The 19,353-nt window shown below is 45.0% G+C and overlaps 1 protein-coding gene and 1 long non-coding RNA gene across 4 annotated transcripts in view; both read left to right on the plus strand.

Moving 5' to 3' along the window:
• Positions 1–19,353, plus strand: part of LOC132539849 (uncharacterized) — a 325,383-nt gene that overhangs the window by 185,046 nt on the left and 120,984 nt on the right. The window lies entirely within an intron of this gene.
• The window catches only part of AVL9 (AVL9 cell migration associated), a 51,426-nt gene that overhangs the window by 3,924 nt on the left and 28,149 nt on the right, over positions 1–19,353 (plus strand). For all 3 annotated transcript variants that reach the window (XM_060195825.1, XM_060195826.1, XM_060195827.1), the window contains exons 2-6: positions 8,749–8,869; positions 10,388–10,473; positions 14,189–14,260; positions 16,615–16,704; positions 19,069–19,135. In XM_060195825.1, coding sequence (XP_060051808.1) covers positions 8,749–8,869; positions 10,388–10,473; positions 14,189–14,260; positions 16,615–16,704; positions 19,069–19,135 — 436 coding nt within the window. The remainder of the gene's footprint in view (positions 1–8,748; positions 8,870–10,387; positions 10,474–14,188; positions 14,261–16,614; positions 16,705–19,068; positions 19,136–19,353) is intronic.

Here is a 19,353-nt window from a genome sequence, read left to right on the forward strand (position 1 = left end):
GTCTGCAGGTGTCTGTCTTTCTCTCCCCCTCTCTGTCTTCCCCTCCTCTCTCCATTTCTGTCCTATCGAACAATAATAACTACAAGAAAACAACTAGGGCAACAAAAGGGAATAAATAAATAAACATTTTTTTAAAAGAAGAAGAAATTTAAAACAAACAGAATGAATAAGTTGGCAGGTGACTGAAACTGTATGAGTGCCAGGGCCCAGTGCCATTTAAAAAAACTCTTTGAGCAATTATGTTTGTGTGGTTAAAAAAAAAAAAAAAAAACCGAAAACCTCCTTGGTCTTAATAGTCACTTTATTTTTTTAAAAAGTTATTTATTTTAATGACAGAGATGGGGAGTTGGGAAACAGGCCAGAGCACTGCTTAGCTCTGCTTTGTGATCCTGCTGGAGGCTTAAAAGTCATTGACATAACCATTGTGCTGTCTCCTCAGCCAGGTAGTCCCTTTATAACTTAGTCTGCTCAGACTTGCAGGAAGTCAAATAGTCTTGCTGTGGCCATGCTGCAAAAGGCCATGGGGTCAGACTTAGAATTGCTTCTGGAACCACATGGGTTCATTCTGTCCCTACCTGTGGTGTTGCAAAATCCTTCAGGGTCAGTTAAGAAGTGGGTTCCCATGTTCAGTCCCCTGCGTCTCCGTGAACCAGAACTGAGCAGTGCTCTGGTAAAATAAAAATAGATAAAGCAAGGTTATCGTTGTTGCCTCTGTTACTCTTCACCTGTCTTAATAGCAGTCTAACAATTTATATTACCAAAAGGGAGAAGCCTTATTTTAGTCAGCCGATGCTGCCCAGAGGTTTGGGTTCAGATACTTCCCTGGGTGCTGTCATTGCTGTGGGCTTCCTGGCTTTGACTTCAGCACTGAAGTAAAAGGAACTAGTTTTGCAAAATAAACCCATTGGGAATCACCAGGCCTGGTGGCTGTCTGGCCTTCCGCAGCTCCTGTGACCTGCTGCATGTCCGGACTGCTTAACTGTCCTGTACCTCCTTCCCATTTACCACATTTCTTCATGACAAGTTTAGGCCTGGCAGAGGTCCTTATAAATCACCTACTCCAGTTTCCCTAGATAAGTCACCTGAAACCCAGAAAGGTTAAGTGGCGGGCATATTTGCACAGCTAAGTTCTCATTGTCAAAGAAAAACCAACGTTGGACTATGGTTAAAGCAGGGAGAAGGAAGTTCAGAAAAAACTAAGGCAACCAGTGAAAAGAAATTCTCTATAGAACTGGACTCGGTTCTGAGTACAGGAACAGAATGGTGGGTCTGTACTTGGAAAATCACGACGTCAGGGATACAAGAGTGGTTCTGGCTACCCTGACCTAATGGGATACTAACTGGATAGTTTTAAGCCCAAGGTTAGCAACTAGTTGAAAAGAGTTGAGAGGAACCTGAGTGAAGGTCACTTAAAGCAAGAGACTGTTGGTCAGCACATCACTGAATCACAGGTATCCCAATTCCTTTTTTTTTTTTTAATATTTATTCCCTTTTGTTGCCCTTGTTGTTTTACTGTTGTAGTTATTGTTGTCATTGTTGGATAGGACAGAGAATGGAGAGAGGAGTGGAAGACGGGGGGGGGGGGGGGGGGGGACGGACAGACACGGTGCAGCTCCAGCTTATTTGAGCTACCTTTCTTTTCATACCATTTTTGGACAGAAAACATGCATCTTTTATTTTTATTTTGTAACCCATAGTGCTTTACAGAGAAGAAGGCACTTTTGAAAAGTAACCCTGGGCTTCTCTAGGTTCAGTGTGAGCTTTACTGTGGCTGAGGCCCTGGGTTCCGTCCCGTGCACTAGGGAAGGGGCCACTCACTACACACACACAGAGAGAGAGAGAGAGAGAGAGACACGCAGGTGGTCAGCCATCACCTTGGTGCCTTGTCCTTCCCTTCCTCCTTCCTCTCCCCCATCTTTTGTCTAAGTCTGTAAGACTGAAAGAAGAAAGGCATGGAGGGGGAGACCACACTGCTCCCAGGAGTGTGCCTGCTTTGCCACACAGCCCCGGTTCAAGCCTGGCTTCCTTCTGTGCCCTCTCCCTCTGGTTCTTTCTTTACACCTGAAAGAGCCCAGATCAGGGAAACCCTGGTGCCCTCCCAGAAGAAAAGAACTGGAGGGGTGCTGGATTGCACGTGCCGAGTGCCTAGTCTTAGCTGTGTCCACCCCCACATCCCATTACAGTTCTAGCATATCGGTTGTACTGGTGTTGGCTCGCCTGTGTTCCGGCAGGATGGAAAGAGGGTGTTCAGTCGTGGAGACGTTTCTTGCACGTTGAGGCCCTGGGCTTGAGAAAAGTTTAAAATGGAAAAGAAGGCAAAGGGTTCGTCCTGCTGTGTTGCAGTGACAGATGAGAAGCCTGTTTGGATTCTTTTGCCCCTCAGACACAGAATTAAAGTACTAGCAGATGTTTAAAATGGAATCGTCGGGGCCAGGCGGTGGCGCACCTAGTTAAGTGCACACACTACAGTGCGCAAGGACTCAGGTTCAAGCCCCTGGTCCCCACCTGCAGAGGGAACACTTCACCAGTGGTGAAGCAGGGCTGCAGGTGTCTGTCTCTCTCCCTTTCTACCTTCTCCCCTCAATTTCTCTCTGTCTCTACAATAATAAATAAATAAAACATAAAGTGGAATAGTCTTGAGGGCTGGGGAGTAGCATCATGGTTATGCAAAAGGGACCCTCATGCCTGAAGCTCAATCCTGGCACCACCATCAGCATAGATGAACAGTGCCCGGGTAGAAGAAAAGATAAAATGTATGTAAATATATATGTTAATTATACATGTAACTATCCACTCTGATTCCTCGGAACTCATGAACTTCACTACATATGAGTAGATGGTAGAGATCCTTTGAAAGGAGCGTGGCATAGCCCGGAGGTGGCACAGGGCTAGAACACGGGGCTCTCAAGCACGAGGCCCCAAGATGTCTCCTCAGGTCGCACTCCAGAGTGGTGCTTTGCCTCCCGCCCTTGCTCCTCTTTCACTCGCTGAGAACTTTTCATTAAGGAATATAGTTGTAGAACGTCTTATTTTCATGGGCTGCCTGTGCTTATGCAAAGGACCAGTGGATTTAAAGTAGAACAAAAGAATGATGAATTGTTAATTTTTGGTATCACGAGTTTCATTATCATAAAAATAATTTTTTAAATAGTAATATAGTCATATTTGACATCAACAGATGTCCTGACTGCCTAGAATAGTAGTCAATAGAATCTTAATATGATTCTAGACGGGGGGGAGGGGGCGAGCAGTAGCACAGCGGCTTAAGCGCACATAGTGCGAAGCACACAGACCGCCGTAAGGATCCCAGTTCAAGCCCCCGGTTCTCCACCTGCAGGAGGGTCACTTCACAAGTGGTAAAGCAGGTTTGCAAGTATCTTATCTTTCTCTCCCCCTCTCTGTCTAACCCTTCTCTCTGTCCTAGTCAACAGCAACAACAAGCGTAACAAAGATGGGGAAAATGGCCTCCAGGAGCAGTGGATTCATAGTGCAGGCAGCGAGCCCCAGCGATAACCCTGGAGGCGTATATATATATATGATTCTAGACACTGTATGGTGAGCTTCATGATGATATTTTAATAGATATGTATAATGCATATAGTTATATATTGATCAGTGTGGTGCCAAGAGGTCAAACTCAGTCGCATGTGAGCTCTATTGCTAAGCCATTTGCCTGGTCCAGTTTTTATTTCCTTTAATAAGAGAGTGGACACAGAGATAGAGTGCAGAGCACTGCCTCCTCGTCTGTGGAATTCTCTATTTTATTTTAATAAGAGAAATTCAGAGACAGATCAGAGCACTTCTCAGCTCTGGCTTATGGTGGGCCTGGGTGTTGAACCTGAGGCTTTGGAGTCTCGAACATGAAAATCTCGTGTATGACCATTATGCTGTCTCCTCAGCTCATTATCATTACTAATTGTCACCAGGGTTATTGCTGAGGCTCTGCCTGTATGATGGCTTGGCTACTCCTGATGGCCACTTTCCCTTTAAATTTATTTATTTTTATAAGACAAAATGAAATTGAGAGGGGAGGAGGAGGGAGGGAGAAAGAGAGAGAGACCTGCTGTACAACTTCACCACTCATGAGGCTTCCTTCCCCTCTGGGGTGGGGACCAGGACTCTGAACCTGGAGCCTTGTGCATGGTAACATTTGCACTGGGTCGGGGATCCGTGCTGGCTGTTTGTTTATGTGGCTGTCAGGACGTTACTGTGGATTGAAACTAAGGCCTCATGCTTGCAAGGCAGGTAATCAATCCTTAAGCCACCTCCCAGGCCCCATACATTTCTAGAACTAACATCATCTGTCTTCCTGTTTGTAATCTAAGTAAAAGCATAGGGGGGTTATGATGCTTTTTTGTTCTAGGAAAGCAGTAGACTTGCTGCCTTTAATCATCACGCATTCTGCGTGCGTGAGGGAGCAGCCTTGACCCCAGCATCACACTGGAGCAAGCGCCTCACTGTGGGGGCAACTTCATGAACGGTGGGCTGCTGCTGGGCTTCACTCTCTCTCTTTGTCTCTGTCAGAAATTTAGAGGAAAGAAATTCATCTTGGGAAGCAGTGGGATCGTGTGGGTGCAGAAACCCCAGCAGACAAAAACAAAACAAAACTGGTTTTCTATATAATGTTATAATACAACGATAGCTTAATAAAACTGTTTATTCCAAGAAAAATCATTTTGTAATGATTACCAAAACTTCCGACAGTAAATATCACATGTTGCATTTTGGTATTACGTAAATTACAATGGTTTATTTCCTTGTTTCTGTTTCGTGTATGAAGCAGTAATTCTGAATTGTAGTTGGATGTGGTCCAGCTGCTGAGTGTTTTCCTTGTATTCCTAGTCTTAGCGCGGCATGACAGAGTCAGACTCCTCTTCCTCTCATAAAATGAAGCAATCTTTACCCAAAAAGTCTGAATTGAAATGAAAACTTATCCAACACCAAGGAATGAGATCAGGGTTTTGAACCTGTGTGATGTCACTGAGCAGCCTCCCTGGCCCAGTTATTAATGCTTTATTTATTTCAGAGAGAGAAGGGAAATACCACAGCATAGCCACCGTCCCTGTGCTGCTCCCATGTGCTGCGGGGCTCAGATCTGGGCCTCGTCAACGGTGAGATGTGTGCTGTACAGACAGTGCTGTCCCCAGCCCTAAGATGGGACTGTCCCAACTCTTTAGCTACCAGCTTCATAGCAGCAGAATTGTTAAGTATCTGTGTTATCTCTGTCACATCCTGGTTAAGCACACACATCACAGTGCACAGGGACTCAGGTCAAGCCCCAGGTCCCCACCTCGGGGAGAGCTCTGCAAGTGGTGAAGCAGGGCTGCAGGTGTCTCTCTGTCTCTCTCCCTCTCTATCTCCCCCTCCTTGATTTCACTCTGACTCTACCCATTAATAAATAAAATTAAAAATATTAAGAAAAAGAAACTTTAAAAGAGAATTATTGAGGGGGCAGGGGTAGATAGCATGATGATTTGCAAAGAGACTCTCACGCTTGAGGCTCCAAAGTCCCAGGTTCAATCCCCAGCACCACCATAAACCAGAGCTGAGCAGGACTCTGGTTAAAAAAAAATGTTGAGGAAACTTGGACTAAGTGTGGTATGTTGTACTAAAGTAAAGATCTCCCCAATTAAAAAAAAAAAATACTGAGATAAAAATCCTGTATGGTAAAGAGGTTACAGAGAAATGTGAAGTGTATTTACAGGTCATCTATGCCCAGTTTCAGTAAGGTGATCTTACGTGGTTGGTCTCTGAGGGTAAAGCTTTAGGTCTGTAATCCCTTGAGAATTTTTTCTCACTGAAAACATTACTTATAGAAGTGAGAACAGGGAAGTGACTAGGCGATTAGAGTAGTGGTGTCTAAAGAAGCAGGTAGTCTTTTTACTGTAATGCTTTTTTTGTATCTTTAAAAATACTATTTTACGGGCCAGGGAGTGGCAGAGCGGGTCAAGCACACATGGCAGGAAGCGTAAGGATCCGCAGGTGTCCCATCTTTCTCCCCTTTCTTCGTCTTCCCCTCCTCTCTCAACTTCTCTCTGCCCTATCCACAACAATAAGAATAACAACAAGTGCCGGGATAACCTGAGGGTACTTCTTCCCGAGCTAGTGCTCTCTGGCTTGGAGAGAACTCAACTGGAGCCGATCTAGGCTGCTGCGTGGGAGAGGGATCAGGAACTCGTGCCGCACTAACTTCGCAGGAGATACACTCTGGAACTCTCGGAGCCGGAAAGCAATTTCCAGGTGTCTTTAATCAGAAGAGCAGCTGTTTTTATACTCTCCAAGTAGGGTGGAAACAGGATGTGATATAGAGAGGGTGGAGAGAAAAGTGACTGGTGAAAATCAGAGTGTGACAAGGAGGAGGCGGAACAGGCAAGAATCCTATCACTGAACCACCAATGCCCTGGAGTGCTTTAAGTAAAAGTGATTTATGTAAATAGACCAAAGCTTTGGATCAGTAAATCCCTATATAGGCATATGGTTAAGCAGAAGCCAAGGGGAGGTGGCATACTACCCAACAAACAAGGGCAACAAAATGGAAAAAATGGCCTCCAGGAGCAGTGGATTCCTAGTCCAGTCACCAAGCCCGGGGATAACCCTTGAGGCAAAAAAACACTTAATTTTTTTAAATTTTATTTATTTATTCCCTTTTGTTGCCCTTGTTGTTTTATTGTTGTAGTTATTATTGATGCTGTTGTTGTTGGATAGGATAGAGAGAAATGGAGAGAGGAGGGGAAGACAGAGAGGGGGAGAGAAAGACAGACACCTGCAGACCTGCTTCACCCCTGTGAAGCAACTCCTCTGCAGGTGGGGAGCCGGGGGCTCAAACCGGGATCCTTATGCCAGTCCTTGCGCTTTGTGCCACCTGTGCTTAACCCGCTGCGCTACCGCCCAACTCCCCAAAATCACTTAATTTTACAAGATGTGGTCATAAATTTCTTTCTTGAGAGAAAAAAAATCAGAGCACTGTTCGCATATTTCACCTGGGCCCTCACATACACAGGTCCTGTGCTCTACTGCTAAGCTACCTCCCAGCCACTTTACATTATTTGTAACAGGACTACATTGTTTAACTTTCTTTAATATTTATTTATTTATTCCCTTTTGTTGCCCTTGTTTTATTGTTGTAGTTATTGTTGTTGTTGTTGGATAGGACAGAGAGAAATGGAGAGAGGAGGGGAAGGCAAAGAGGGGGAGAGAAAGGCAGACACCTGCAGACCTGCTTCACCACCTGTGAAGCGACTCCCCTGCAGGCGGGGAGCCGGGAGCTGGAAGTGGGATCCTTATGCCGGTCCTTGCACTTTGCGCCACGTGTGCTTAACCCACTGCGCTATTGCCTGACTCCAAACTTTTTTTTTAATTGGTTGGAGACAGAAATTGAGAGGGGAGAGAGAGACACCTGCAGCCCTGCTTCACCATTCAGGATGATTTCCCCCCTGCAGGTGGGGACCAGGGCCTTGAACCCAGGTCCTTGCACACTGAATTGTGTGTGCTTATCCAGGTGCACCACCACCTGACCCCAGATGATCATTTTTAAACCTTGTTTAAAGCCATTGGTTCCTATGGGACTCAAGTGAAAGCTTGATTCCTTTGGGATGTGTGGTGATGAGCCACCATTCTATCTGTGCACACTCAAGATGGCATCTAGAAGTGCTTCTTATCCCTGTATCATTCCAGTTTACATTGCCAGTGAGAAAAAAACACTGCATAACAAGTACTGTGGAAAAAAATTAAGTATAAAACTGTGTGGAATTGTCCCCGTTATCTGACAATCTTTTAACCATTTTTAAATCACTAATAACTTTCTTTAATTAAACATAAGTCACCCAGAACTTGTAAAGACAATGTTGTCAGGCACTAAACAAGCCCCCCTGCTCCATGCTGCATTGCTGACACTGTGGCCCATTTACATCATCATTGTTTTGCCTGATCTGTCTGTCTTCTTTCTACCTCGAGACCCACCCTGCCTGCCCGCAGGGTCCATTAATCCCGCCAGTTAAAACCCTAGCAACCGTTGCTACGGAAGCGTTCTACCTTCCCGCTCTTTGTTTCCTCCACCCCCTTTCCCAGCCATGTCCGTTCCTGAATCGCCACTTCCGGTTTTACCCTATAAAGCCCACTTCTGTTCCTGGTTTCACTCTTTTTTCTCTCCACTGTGCCAACCTGGAGAAGGGCTGGAATGCAGAGCTGGATGCTGCCATTGTGGTTTGGTGCCACGTGGCCTAACCTGCTGTGCTCACGCCCGACTCTGGGGTGTCCTCATGAATAAAGATTTGTATTGCTGCTGCCTCGAGCTTGGTTCCTGGCCTCTCTCTCCCGTGACACAAGCCTGGCAAATGTGACGACCTATATCCTGTATATTTACTTCTGCCTTCTGTCTCTGAATTGCTACTGAGAAAACAAACTCTCATTCTCTCCCTCTATTATTTTCGTAAGACTCAGTATTGGAGAGACTTGACTTCTCTAAACATCCATTGATATTTCTCAGTATCCCATCCCACCCACCCCCAAGAAAGCAGCTCACCTGAAATGTTGACTGATGCCCCCTCGCTCGCTCGCTCGCTCCCTCCCTCAGTCTCCGTCAAACCGTGTGCTCACCCCTGCACATGTTGGGAGCGAGGGCCAGCTGGTGGGAAGGAAGCGGGCTGGGTTGGTGGCACCGCTTCTCAGGCCCCGTTGTTGACCCTCTCCTCCTCGGTTCAGCAGGGTGTCTTCAGCAACCTTTTGGCTAACATCCCTTAACCGTTTTAGGTTGAATTCTCTTACCCGCCCCTGATTCCAGGAGATGGACATGACAGCCAGGCTCTGCCTGGCGAGTGGAGGTACTTGCCTTTCCTTGCTCTGCCAGATGGCGCTCACAACTACCAAGAAGGTGCGTAAACCGCGTCTTTTCATTGGCCAGACAGCTTAGATTCTAAGTATTTGGGGAAGGGAAGGTCCTCTGGCCTAATTGTTTATAAGGTATTTAAATACTTGCTTGGGGATGACTAACCATTCACAAGCTTGCCAAGGAGCCGCAGGCTTTTTTCGGTAGTGGCCCCTGAGCCATAGCCACTCTTTGAGCAGCTGACGAAGTGACTGGTGGGAACAGGGCATCTGCTGCTGCTGCTGCTTCCTACATTCATACTTGAAACTCTGCTCAGGGCAGCGGGAGGGGCTCACAGGAGGGGCCTGCACAGTGTGTGGGTCTCCACAGGGCACGGGTCCTCCAGCGTCCAGCTGGGAGTGGCCGGCCTTGCTTCTCCACCCTGGGGCCTGCAGCCGTTGTTACCACAGTGCTTGCTGATAGAAAGCACGAGCATCCTCAGAGAAATCATGGGGGTTACTGCAGCGCCTCCTCCCCCCGTGTCCTGAGGACTCTGTCCTAAGGAAGAAGTACATTTGACGGGAGTAGAGACCCTACCAAAACACCAGGTTCAACCTGGCTTCATGATTGGTTTTTGTGTCACTGTGCGAGTTACCATGAAATGTGAAGAATACTCTTAGCCTTACAGATTCGTCTTTTTCCCCCTGGCTTTTTATTACAAAATTTGCTGGCATTGAAAGGATCACACAGTGAATACAATCTCTACATATCTTTGTGATGTGTGAGGCTGGCTGCACTGTTCGAAAGGCAGTTGTAACCATCACAGCATTTTCTCCCTGAATTGTTGAGCATAGATTACCTAAGAATTGAGAGTGTAGTGCAGCGGGTTAAGCACACGTGGCGCAAAGCACAAGGACCGGCGTAAGGATCCCGGTTTGAGCCCCGGCTCCCCACCTGCAGGGGAGTCACTTCACAGGCGGTGAAGCAGATCTGCAGGTGTCTATCTTTCTCTCCCCCTCTCTGTCTTCCCCTCCTTTCTCCATTTCTCTCTGTCCTATCCAACAACGATGACAACAATAATAACTACAACAATAAAACAACAAGGGCAACAAAAGGGAATAAATAAATAATAATAAAATAAATATTTAAAAAATAAGGAAAAGATTATCTAAGAATTAAGATTACTCCCCAGGCTGTTTCAACATCCACTAACAGCAGAGTCAACCATAATACCACTTAATGTCTAGCCTATGATCAGATTTGCCCAGTTCTCCAATAATTTCTTAGGTCCATTCTACATTTGTGTGCTACCTTTGGTTTTTCTGACTCAATTTTGCTTTAATCTGGAACAGTTCTCTATAGTGAAAGTAGTTTGTCAGATAAGTAATTGTAGTCTCAGTCTCACCTGTTAAAATTCAGCTTCTTGTGCTTTTTTATAGTGAGTGTGCAGTGTAATGTAGTAGTAGGAAATAAATCTATCGTGGGTTTCTTGTAACATTATTTTTCTTTTAATGGCTGCATTGTAATACAAATTTCATTACCAATAAGGATAATTCATTTGATTTTACTTGTTTTTTCTCTCAGACACGGTATTTTTTCACCTGCCACCCAAAAACGGAAGTGGAGCTACAGTGTATGGAATCTCTTGCTATCGACAAATTGAAGCGAAGGTATTTTTTGTTTGTTGGTTTGCTTTGGTTTATACAGAGCTCTGCTCTGGCCTCCGGCGGCACTGGAGATTGAAAGCGGCCTTCGGCGCCTCTGGCGTGACAGACTTTTGCAGAATCCTTGTGCTGTCTCTCCAGCCGGAAGCCAAGATAGTATTTAAATGAACAACTAAAAACTCAAATTCTTAGGTGTTGGCCACTTAGTATGTGCAGTCTTCTTCGTTTAAGAGGGAAAAAAAAACTTAGATTTTTATTGTCTGTGATATATTTTGAACGTTTTGTAAGTAGTTTATAGCTGTTTCTCCGATATCATTTTCTTTTTTTGTATTTATTTATTTTTCCTATTGTTGCCCCTAGTTGTTTTTTATTGTTGTTGTAGTCGTTGTTGTTGTCATTTCTGTCGTTGTTGTTGGATAGGTCAGAGAGAAATGGAGAGAGGAGGGGAAGACAGAGGGGGAGAGAAAGACAGACACCTGCTGACCTGCTCCACCGCCTGTGAAGCAACCCCCCTGCAGGTGGGGAGCCGGGGGCTCGAACTGGAATCTTTAGGCTGGTCCTTGCGCTTCGCACCATGTGCGCTTAACCAGCTGCACTACCGCCCGACTCCCTCCAATATCATTTTCATGGATTTTTTTTAAGTTGATATAGTTGACTGTAATTATATGTGTATCATATAATGTTTTATGCATTGTTATTTTGTTGGTGATGCCTAGCTTATCCATTTGGCTTTGAAATACTGTATTGAAATTTTGTGGTGTCTTTGAAGTTTGTTTCTAATGTATAAATTGGAAAAATACCAACAACGATAAGTATCAAGGGCAACAAAACAAAAATTAGCCATCAGGAGCAGTGGATTCGTAGTGCAGGCACCAAGTCCCAGCAATAACCCTGGGCGCAAAAAAATAAAAAATAAAGTTTCTGTTTATTAAACATTTAAAAGAATTGGAAAAATAGAGATAATATGTTATATTTTTTAAACAGTGTTTTAGAAATAGTGATCTATAACTACTGACACATTCTCATCTTTCTTTCTGCTGTATATTTAGTAGGACAGAGAGAAACTGGCAGGGAAGGGGCAGATAGAGGAGAGAAAGGCCCTGCTTCACTACCTGTGAAAGCTCCCTCTGCAGGGGGCAGGGGCAGGGTCTCGGCCTGGGGCCTTGTGCATGGCCATGTGCACCCAACTGCACGAGCCACTGCCTGGCCCCTTCACAGGCGAACCATCTGTAACTTTGAATTTGACAGTTCACAAAGCGCCTGGTTGCATTACCGTTCTATGATGATTGAGCAAGTGAAAAATACAGGTTCCTCAACCTGTTTCCTGGTACTGGGGGATGGTCTTACTAAGAGGCCGTAATTACTCTGAAGTCTCAGTCAATGCAGTGATTCTCAAGCTCCTGTGTGCTTTCAAATCGCTTGAGGACGTTTTTGTTTTCGTTTGTTTATTTATTTATTTTGCCTCCAGGGTTATCACTGGGGCTCAGTGTCAGCACTAAAAATCCACTGCTCCTGGAGACTGTTTCTCCCATTTTATTGTGCTTGTTCTTGTTGTCAGAGCTGTTGTTATTCTTAGATAGGACAGAGAGAAATGGAGAGAGGAGGGGAAGACAGAGGGGGAGAGAAAGACAGACACCTGCAGACCTGCCTCACCGCCTGGGAAGCGACTCCCCTGCAGGTGGGGAGCCGGGGGCTCGAACCGGGATCCTTACGCCAGTCCTTGACCATTGCTTTGTGTGCGCTTAACCCCCTGCGCCACTGCCCAACTCCCCCGAGGACAGTTTTTTGGTTTTTTTTATTTAAGAAAGGAGACGTTAACAAAACCATAGAATGAGAGGGGTACAATTCCCATAACCCGATCTCCACATCCCACCCCCTCCCCTGATAGCCTTCCCATTCTCTATCTCTCCGAGGACATTTTTAAAACCAGAAATGGTTGAGCCTCCAACCCCACAACTTGGTGATCGGGATTCAGAAATTTTAAAACCACCAAATGATTCTAATCTGTAACCACGATTCCAAACTACTGCTCTGCAGCAGTAGTTTCTCAGGTGCGGCTCATGGTGATGCTGGGAATTGAAGTGGGGGCCCAGCCTCAGGCAGGAGTTATTTGCATAATCATTACCATGTGTCTCCTCACCCTGTAGCAATTTTTTTTTTTCACTTTTGTTGCCCTTGTTTTTCATTGTTGTTGTAGTTATTATTGTTGTTATTGATGCCGTTGTCGTTAGGACAGAGAGAAATGGAGAGAGGAGGAGGAGACGGAGGGAGAGAAAGACAGACACCTGCAGACCTGCTCCACTGCCTGTGAAGCGACTCCCCTGCAGGTGGGGAGCCGGGGGCTCGAACCAGGATCCTTAGACCCGTCCTTGCACTTTGCGCCACATGCGCTTAACCCGCTGCACCACCGCCCGACTCCCAGCAATAATTTTTTTAAAATATTTATTTTTTATTCCTTTTTGTTGCCCTTGTTGTTTTATTGTTGTAGTTATTATTGTTGTTATTGATGTCGTCGTTGTTGGATAGGACAGAGAGAAATGGAGAGAGGAGGGGAAGACAGAGAGGAGGAGAGAAAGAGAGACACCTGCAGACCGGCTTCACCACCTGTGAAGCGACTCCCCTGCAGGTGGGGAGCCGGGGCCTGGAACCGGGATCCTTACTCAGGTCCCTGCGCTCTGTGCCACCTACGCTTAACCCACTGTGCTACCACCCGACTCCCAGCAATAATTTTTAACCACACTTACCTGGAGAAGTTTTCTTCTCTTTTCCTTCCTTCCTTTTTTCCTTCTTTTTCTTCTTTCTTTCTATATACATACTTGGCCTTCCATTTGATAAAATGATTTAAAATCCCTGAGAATGTTCTACCATATATATTTTTTTTTTTGCATCTGTCTGTTCCTGAACCATTTGAGAGTAAACTACAGGTGTAAATTCCAGGATGTGCACCTTGGAGGTAGCTCTTAGTGGATAGAGTGCTGGACTCTAAGATGAGGTCTGAGTTCAATCCCCAGCATTGCATGTGCCAGAGTGATGATCTGGTTCTTGGTCCCCCTCACTCTTCCCCTCTTTCTCTCTCATTGATAAATAAATTCCCCGGCTGCACAAAGTTAAGTACCATGAAATGACTATGCACTCAGCCTATAACATAGAACATACCCAGTAAATGTGGAATGAATAACTGAATTAAAGATAAAGAAACCTGAGCTCATGTAAGAGTTAGCGTGGTGGCTGGTGTACGCACCAAAGTCAAAGACTGGGGTGGAGGTGAGGGCCTTCAGGTCCTGGAACATGATGGTGGAAGAGGACCGAGTGGAGGTTCAATTGCTATGTGGAAACATGTAATAATATTAAATGAATCAGAAAATAAAAAGAAGGCAAAGTTGGCAAAGGCAGCTTTGTCCATTTGATTGTGAGAACTAGTGTCTTTTCTTGGAAGTCTGCCTTTTACTGCCGCCTCTTTATTCCTGTAGATCATGGAAGCACTTGAAAAACTATTTCCCCAAAGCTGTTAGCATCTACGGTCTCCGTGCTCTGTATAGGCTCGAAGTGACATTTCATACTGTTTGTCTCTTCTTAATAAATGTTTTCCGAGATTCTCATTAATGTTTTGATATAGTGAACTAAGTGCTAGATTTTTTCTAGTAGATGTTTTTCTGTTGACAATATCATTTTGAAATAGTTCTGTTGACTAGTTCTAATAATGACTGTTTGTTTGTGACAGGCACTGAAAGTACGACAAGCAGATGTCACCAGGGAGACTGTTCAGAAAAGTGTCTGTGTCCTAAGTAAGCTGGTAAGAGACTAGGTAACTTGTCACACATTCAGAATAATGTTCTGCTGGAGTAAGCTGGTAAGAGACTAGGTAACTTGTCACACATTCAGAATAATGTTCTGCTGGAGTAAGTTGGTGGTGGTGGCCATAAATTCCATTCAGAGTGCAAACTGCTCTGCTTGAGGACCCTGGTTGAAACCCCAACACTGTCTGTGGGTAGCATGTGTGACATGGGGGAGCTCCAGCATTCCTGGGGTCCCCCCAGATGCTGGGCATGGTGTCCCCACGTGGGGCTGGGACTTGGACCCAGGGCTGCCTGCCCTGTCTACCTGATAAGTGATCTCCTGGACCCTTATTTAGATAAAGAGTAAGAGTACTCTCCTGAGAATGATTATACAAATCCTCAATATCAGAAAAATTAGATTGCTAACCTAATTCTTTTTTTTAATATTTATTTTCCCTTTTGTTATCCTTGTCTTTTATTGTTGTAGTGATTATTGTTGTTATTTATGTCATTGTTAGATAGGACAGAGAGAAATGGAGAGAGGAGGGGAAGATAGAGAGGAGGAGAGAAAGACAGACACCTGCAGACCTGCTTCACCGCTTGTGAAGCGCCGCCCCTGCAGGTGGGGAGCCGGGGGCTCGAACCGGGATCCTTACTCCGGTCCCTGCGCTCTGTGCCACATGCGCTTAACCCATTGTGCCACCGCCCGACCCCCGTGAATTGCTTTTTAATTCAGGGCTGAGGGGTGGGTGGGTGGTGGTGCACCTGGTTGAGCGCACATAATACAGTGCGCAAGGACCCAGGTTCAAACACCAAAATTTCCATCATTGCTCTGAGGGCCAGGCTTGAACAGAAGTCGCGCATATGGCTGAACAGCACCTATACAAGTGAACTGTTTTCAGTTCAAACAAGTGTTACTTGTTTGAATTACTTAATATGTACAAATAGCAAGGGCCAGGCTGTGGCGCACCTGGTTAAGCACAGATACTACCGTGCGCAGAGGACCCAAGTTCAAGCCCCTGGCCCCCACCTACAGGGAGAAAGCGTCACGAGTGGTAAAGCAGGGCTGCTGGTGTCTGTCTCTGCACCTCTCTATTTCTCTCTGTCTCTATCCAGTAATAAATATAAATTTAAAAAACTTTAAAATATATACAAATAGCATTGATTTCTGTACCCTCAAAAGGACAGAGAAATCAGAAAGATACAGGAAAGAATATTGAGAACAAAAGAATGGAATATAAGTGGGAGAAATAAGAATTATTGTTCACATCTAGGAGAGACTCTTAACATACATGACAGAGACTAGTTGTTCTAAGCTCCCACAGAAGACAAAAGGAAATGAGCTTAAATTTGATCATGAATGTTCAGTTACATAGCAAACAATCTGCCATAAGTCCGATTAAATAGCAGTACAACAACAAAGGCAACAAAAGGGAAAATAAATAAAATATTTTAAAAAGATAGCAGTACAAATCAGCAGTGAACTACAGAATTAGAGTATATATATATATATATATATATATATATATATATATATATATATATATATATTTAAAGATTTTATTTTTCTATGAGAAAGAGGAGGAGAGAGAAAGAACCAGACATCACTCTGGCACATGTGCTGCCGGGGCTCAAACTTGGGACCTCATGCTTGAGAGTCCAAAGCTTTAGCACTGCTCCACCTCCCGGACCACTGGAATATATTTTGAGTCTTATAACAATGATTGTTAGCATTCAGGTGCATTCTGAATGCCAAACCTCTGCTAGATACTTGTGCCTGTGTTATTTAACCCGTGGTGAAGGGGAAAAAAAAGATGGGAATCAGGCGGTAGTGCAGCAAGTTAAACACAGGTGGCGCAAATCGCAAGGATCCGCGTAAGGATCCCGGTTCGAACCCCCGGCTCCCCATCTGCAGGGGAGTCGTTTCACAAGCGGTGAAGCAGGTCTGCAGGTATCTCTGTCTCTTTCCCTCTCTATCCCCCTCCCTTCTCAAATTCTGTCTCTATCCAGAATAAATAAGTAAAATAAAAATATATATATAAAAAAAAAAAGATGAGGCGCTATCTTTGTAGATACCCAGGTTCATGTCAGCAAGCTGATCAGAAGCGGTTAGGTGCCCAGGGTCACATGAGCGGGTATGGCCAGAATCCACACTCTAACCCTTTGCTCTCGGAGCTTGCCAGGCGCCTATCAGTTACAGCCGAAACATGGGGCTGGTGCCTTACCCACTCTCAGCTGTGGGTAGTGCTGCTAAAGTTGGCAGTCGTTCATTTCTCCTTGTTCTCCTGAAGTTATGAAGTCGGGGGGGGGATTTGTTTGTCTTTTCCTACTATTAACCTGATGATGGTTTCTCTTTTTCATTTTCTTTAAGCCTCTCTATGGCTTACTTCAAGCAAAACTGCAACTCATCACACATGCATATTTTGAAGAGAAGGATTTTTCCCAAATTTCCATTCTAAAGGTAACTTTATACACTTCTATAGATGTTTTAGATCTACAGCTGGTTAATGAATCATGTAACTCTTGATGCAATATTATGAAGGAAGATCATTTATTAACTTATGAAAAGCATTCTTTGGTGGTCTGGGGAGGTAGCATAATGTTTATACAAAGCCTGAGGCTGCAAGGTCCCAAGTTCAGTTACCTGCATTATCATAAGTAACAGCAGAGCAGTGTTGTGGGTTAAAAAAAAGAATGTTCATAGCAGTACAGCAGTTTGTAATAGCAAACTTGGAAGCAGACCTGATGCCCAACGACAGATAAGTGGCTAAGAAAGTTGTGGTACATATACACGATAAAACACTAAGTATGGGAGTCGGGCAGTAGCACAGCGGGTTAAGCGCAGGTGGCGCAAAGCGCAAGGACTGGTGTAAGGATCCCGGTTCGAGCCCCCGGCACTTTACGGGCGGTGAAGCAGGTCTTCAGGTGTCTGTCTTTCTCTACCCCCTCTGTCTTCCCCTCCTCTCTCCATTTCTGTCTGTCCTATCCAACAACGACGACAGCAGTAACTACAACAATGAAAAATAACAAGGGCAACAAAAGGGAATAAATAAATAAATAAATAAACTATTTTTAAAAAACACTAAGTATGCAGCTGTTAAAAATGAAGAGATGGGGCCGGGTGAGCGCACATGTTACAGTGTGCAAGGACTCAGGTTCAAGTCTCTGGTCCCCACCTACAGGAGGAAAGCTTCACGAGTGATGAAGCAGGGCTGCAGGTGTCTCTCTGTCTCTCTTCCAAGATAATAAAAAAAATTTTTTTAATCAAGAGACCATCTCCTTTGCAATACCTTGAAGGTATCATGTTGAGTAAGATAAGCCAGGAAGAAAAAAAAAACAATACTGAATGATCTCATTTCTAGGTGTAACTTAAAAATAAAGGATAGTAGATAGAAACAGGCTGGAGGTGTGGATCAACCTGCCAACACCCACGTCCAGCAGAGGAGCAATTATAGAAGCCAGAACTCCCACCTTCTGCTCCACATAAAGAATTTTTGTCCATCCTCCCAGAGGGGTAAATGTTAGGGGAAGGGGTCTGAACTCCACTTCCATCAGGACCTGGAGAGAGAATGGGGGGCGGGGGGGGAGACGGGACACTTGGAAGCAGTAAGTGTGACTTAGAAAGGAAAAGAAGGCAGGACCATGGGGGGGGAGGGTTAATAGATATAAATAGTTACAGAAATAACAGTTAACCCGTACCTGTGATCACTAGAGAACTAATGTTTCCTGGGGAGGGAATGAGGACACAGCTCTGGCAGTGAGAAAGATGGCACCAGTATTCAACCACCAATAAAAGAATGAAGGGGCCAGGTGGCGGCACTGATGCTCGAGGACCCGGGTTTGAGCCTCTGGCCCCACCTGCAGGGTGAAAGGTCCACAAGTGGAGGAAAGCTACAGGTGTCTCTGTCTCTCCCCATCTCCTCTGAATTTGTCTCTATCCAGTAACAAAGATTTTTTTAAAAAAAGAAAAACGTTTTTTTTAATATTTTTTTCCCTTTTGTTGCCCTTGTATTTTATTGTTGTAGTTACTGTTGTTGTTGTTGTTGTTGTTGTTGACGTCGTTGTTGTTGGATAGGACAGAGAAATGGAGAGAGGAGGGGAAGACAGAGAGGGGGAGAAAGACAGACACCTGCAGACCTGCTTCACCGCCTGGGAAGCGACTCCCCTGCAGGTGGGGAGCCGGGGCTCGAACCAGGATCCTCACGCCAGTCCTTGCGCTTTGCACCACCTGCGCTTAACTTGCTGCGCTATCCCCCGACTCCCAACATTTTTAAATAAAGGACAGTAAGGGAGGGCAGGGGTAGATAGCATAATGGCTATGCAAACAGACTCTTCTGCCTGAGGCTCTATAGTCCCAGGTTCAGTCCCCCGCACCAGCATCACTATAAGCTGAGCAGTGCTCTGGTAAGGAAAAACAAAAAGACAGTAAGGAAAAACTTACGGAGAAGCTTGGACTGGGTGTAGCATATTGCACCAAAGCAAAGGACTCTGGGACAGGATGAAGGGACCTAGGGTTCCTGTTGTATCTCTGAGACACTAGTCAAGGGCTGATGAGAGGCTATGCCTGTGTGTTAGAGACTAGACTGTTAACCATACCCCCCACAATAAAAGAAAAAACTGAAACGTTCTTTGAATGCAATATTGGAGAATTAGAGCTATGATAAAATATATAGTTACATAATTATAGAGTTTACCCAGACTACTTTTTTTTACGGAAGTAGTGACCATGCATCAATAGTAACATATAAGGTAACATGGATTCTCTTTCTAGTTTAGTGTCTGAGTGAGTGATAGTAAACTCTGCTGTACTCGATCTATCTCATAGGAACTTTATGACCATATGAATAGTTCCTTGGGAGGAACTTCATTGGAAGGATCCCAAGTCTACCTGGGTGAGTAACACTGTCATATGCCAGAAGAAATGCTCTTACTTCTTTTTGTTTGAAAAGCTGGATTGCGGGAATCGGGCGGTAGCGTAGCGGGTTAAGCGCACGTGGAGCAAAGCACAAGGACCAGCATAAGGATCCCATTTCGAGGCCCCGGCTCCCCACCTGCAGGGGAGTCGCTTCACAGGCGGTGCAGCAGGTCTGCAGGTGTCTGAATTTCTCTC

This window comes from Erinaceus europaeus, chromosome 8, assembly GCF_950295315.1.
Source record: "Erinaceus europaeus chromosome 8, mEriEur2.1, whole genome shotgun sequence".
Taxonomy (NCBI): Eukaryota; Metazoa; Chordata; class Mammalia; order Eulipotyphla; family Erinaceidae; genus Erinaceus; species Erinaceus europaeus.